The sequence below is a fragment of the Carlito syrichta genome, unplaced genomic scaffold (assembly GCF_000164805.1).
Source record: "Carlito syrichta isolate Samal-C Ts95f unplaced genomic scaffold, Tarsius_syrichta-2.0.1 Scaffold126746, whole genome shotgun sequence".
NCBI classification, from domain to species: domain Eukaryota; kingdom Metazoa; phylum Chordata; class Mammalia; order Primates; family Tarsiidae; genus Carlito; species Carlito syrichta.
This window is the reverse complement of record NW_007070842.1, coordinates 2,031-5,060: the sequence shown is the minus strand read 5'-3', so window position 1 is coordinate 5,060 and position 3,030 is coordinate 2,031. Positions and strand designations below refer to the sequence as shown.

Below are 3,030 nucleotides of genomic sequence, written 5' to 3'. Positions count from 1 at the left end.
TGGCAGCCAGTGGGGCAGCGGGCCAAGGCGGGTGCGAGGCCTGCCCACATGCCTGGTCCCGAGGCCGGGAATGGGGCGGGGGGCACCCAAGAGGGAAGGGCCGGGGCAGGCCAGACGGAGAGACGGCGTGGAGCCACGGGCCCTCCTCAGCGCCCCATCATTCGCCCGGACCCCCCGCCGTCAGGCCTCGCCCCCCAACTCCCCGATTCCTCAGCCAGATACTCACATAGGTCCCAGCCAAGCTGCGGAGTTGGTGCTCCAGGTAGCGGGTGAGGTCATAGGTTTTCTGGATGGAGGGGCCAGGCCCTGGGTCCCCTGTGCGATTGAGAGCTGGCACTGCAGGGAGGTACCAGAGTACCGTGCACAGGCAAGCCAACATCCCCCACGAGTCCCCTGCAGACAGGATGGGCAAGAGGCGTGAGCGCGGGCCCGGGCCAGGCGGGAGGCGGCTGGCAGCCAGCCCCTCAGGTGTCCGTCCCCACCTTGGGCTGGGAGGGGGCTGAGGATGGGACATCAGATGGGAGGCAGCGGGGATGGAGGGGGGGTAGGGAGGAGGCATGTGCACGTTTGCGGATGAGGACTTGGCACCCGTGTCTATCAGTAGATGTTTAAAAGCGTATCTGTGTGTCGGCTGGGAAAGTCTTTGGCATGTGTCACTGTGTGTGCGCCAGCATGTGTGTGTGCGCGCACGGAGGGATGGGGCCAGGCCTAGGGACTGAGAATCGGTGTGTCTGGGTTCCACTTGTACCCCAGCCTCCTCTTCCAGTCTCGGTGTAGCTTGAGGGGAGTCAAAGAGTGGGAACTGCACATGTCAAAGCTGGCGGGCTGAGCGGCCCTTGCGGCAGGGGCAGGAGAGAGGCTGCGGCCCAGGAGGGAGTCAGCCATGGGAGGCAGGGTGTGGGGTTAGGCCGTGGGGTCAGGCTGAGGGGCTAGCTTGGGGTTGTTTTAGGATGACCCCTGAGGGTGGGAAGCGGGGGTGGGTCAGGTTGAGGGAGATTTAGGATTCACCGCAGGGAGTGGGGGCGGTGTGAAGGTTTGCCCCCTTCCTGGTATTGGGTGGGGAAAAGTTTGACTTAAATGAGGGCTTTCCGTCGGCCTGCTGGCGGGAGGTGGGGACACAAAGGGGAGAACTGTGCAAGGTGAGTCAGGCTTGTCAGCTGATGGCACTGGGGAGTTGGACATCCCAGGATGTGAGGTGTCAAAAGGCCAGCGCTCAGCCGGGCTCAGTGGCTCAGCCTGTAATCCCGAGCCTTTGGAAGGCTGAGATGAGTGGATTGCCTGAACCCGCGGGTTCGTATCCGCCTGGGCAGGCGAGACCTCATCTCTACAATAAAATCAAAAAATCAGCCGGCATGGTAGCACACGCCTGTAATTCCAGCTACTCGGAAGGCTGAGGCGGAAGGATCGCCGGAGCCCAGTAGGTCGAGGCTGCGGTGGCCAGGAGCGGCCACTGCATTCCAGTCTGGGCGACCGAGTGAGACTCCAACTCAAAAAAAAAAAAAAAAAAAAAAGGCCAGCACTCAGTGCTGTGAGGAGGGACATAGGAACTTGGGAAGCATGCTTTTCAGGGATTTTAGGTGAGGACCAACGTCAGGATTCAATGGCCATCTGGGATCGGCAAAGACAGGATTTGGATAGGATAGAGACATAATTGGCATTGAACTAGGTAGGTTTAAGGACGGGGTTACTTTGAAAAGTTTCAGATTAGTTTAACTTTGGGATTTGGTTGATTTAGTGTGGTTGAGGTTTGGGTCCGGCAGGGACTGTGGTTAGGTTTGGACAAGCAGGGGGTTCGCTGGGGCTAAGGTTTGTGAACTTGTTGATTTGGATGTCAGACGGGCTACGGCTGGCATGTCACGAAGAGTTGGGAAAGTTTGGGTTTTAAGCTTGAATAGGTGTGAAGCCATGAGTGGTTTATTTCCTCTGGTTGCTTTTTTCTACATGTTGCTTTGATAGAAATAAGTTGGAGAGGTTTAACAATTTGACAAGGTGCAAGGGATTCAGCATTCAGATGGTCTGAGATGTCACAGACTGCGGGGGTCAGGTGGGAACTTTGGCAGTGGCCCAGCTGGTCAGTCTTGACTCTTCCCGATGTTTGACTGTCTGGCTTCACGGATGGGGCATGGGGGTGGGGCACCGCCGGTCACAGAAACCCTGCTCTTTTGGGTGAAGGGCTCTTGGTTTGGGGGGTGGCTGGTGTGCACACATGCACAGATGCGTCTTAGGAGCAGACACTGACTGCTCCCTGGGGAAACAGGCGTTCTTTCCTTTTCCCTTCCGCAGCCTGTGGCTCTCCCCCTGAATACGTCTTTCCTCGTCCTTCCCATCCCTCGCTCCTGCCTGCTCTGGGTTTGAGCCCCTGTCTTGTAAGACAACACCAGGCTCTTTGCCTCACATGAAGCCTTGGGCTACCCTCAGCCTGCGGCCGTGGCTGGGTCACCTCCAGGATCCTATGGGTTCCATGCAGGGTGCGTTTTGGAGGTCGGGGACCTGCTGAGGCGGGCAGCGACCCTTCCAACTTTGAGGTAGCTTTCAGATCCAGTGTGGCCTTGCTCGGTGTTGTGACGATGCCGAGGGTCCCAGTGGAAGCAGAAGCTGGGAGCTGGGCTTGTCTGTCCTCCACCCTGCCCCGAGCAGACCTGTAAGCCAGAGCTCTGGGACTGGGCTCTGGGTGCCCCGTGGGTGACGGGGTGGTGTGCTCAGGACCCCAGCTCTGGCCTTGTCTCGCCCTCCCCTTCTGAGCCCTGTGGGACATCCCTGGGGGGGGGCAGCTCCCTATACAGGGACAGCAGGGAGAGACTGGATAAACAAGAGCTAAGTCATCTGGGCAGAAAAACGGCTCATGAAATTAACCAGACGAGGCCGGTGTTTCCAGGAATATTTCAGTTCTGAGGTAACCGTGTCACTGCAGGCTGGGGGGTGGGGGGGGCAGGGAAGAGAGCAGAAGGATCCCACTGACTGGCCCGCAGAAAGCACCAGCAAGAGGAAGGAGTCTCGGGAATCCAGAGGGAGAAGCAGCTGGGAGAGGAG

The 3,030-nt window shown here is 58.7% G+C and overlaps 1 protein-coding gene across 1 annotated transcript in view; it reads right to left on the bottom strand.

Moving 5' to 3' along the window:
• Positions 1-540, bottom strand: part of CLCF1 (cardiotrophin like cytokine factor 1) — a 3,121-nt gene extending 2,581 nt beyond the window's left edge. The window contains exon 1 of the mRNA XM_008048798.1: positions 227-540. Within this exon, the coding sequence (XP_008046989.2) occupies positions 227-514 (288 nt within the window). The 5' untranslated portion in view covers positions 515-540. The remainder of the gene's footprint in view (positions 1-226) is intronic.
• Positions 541-3,030: the final 2,490 nt, after the last annotated feature.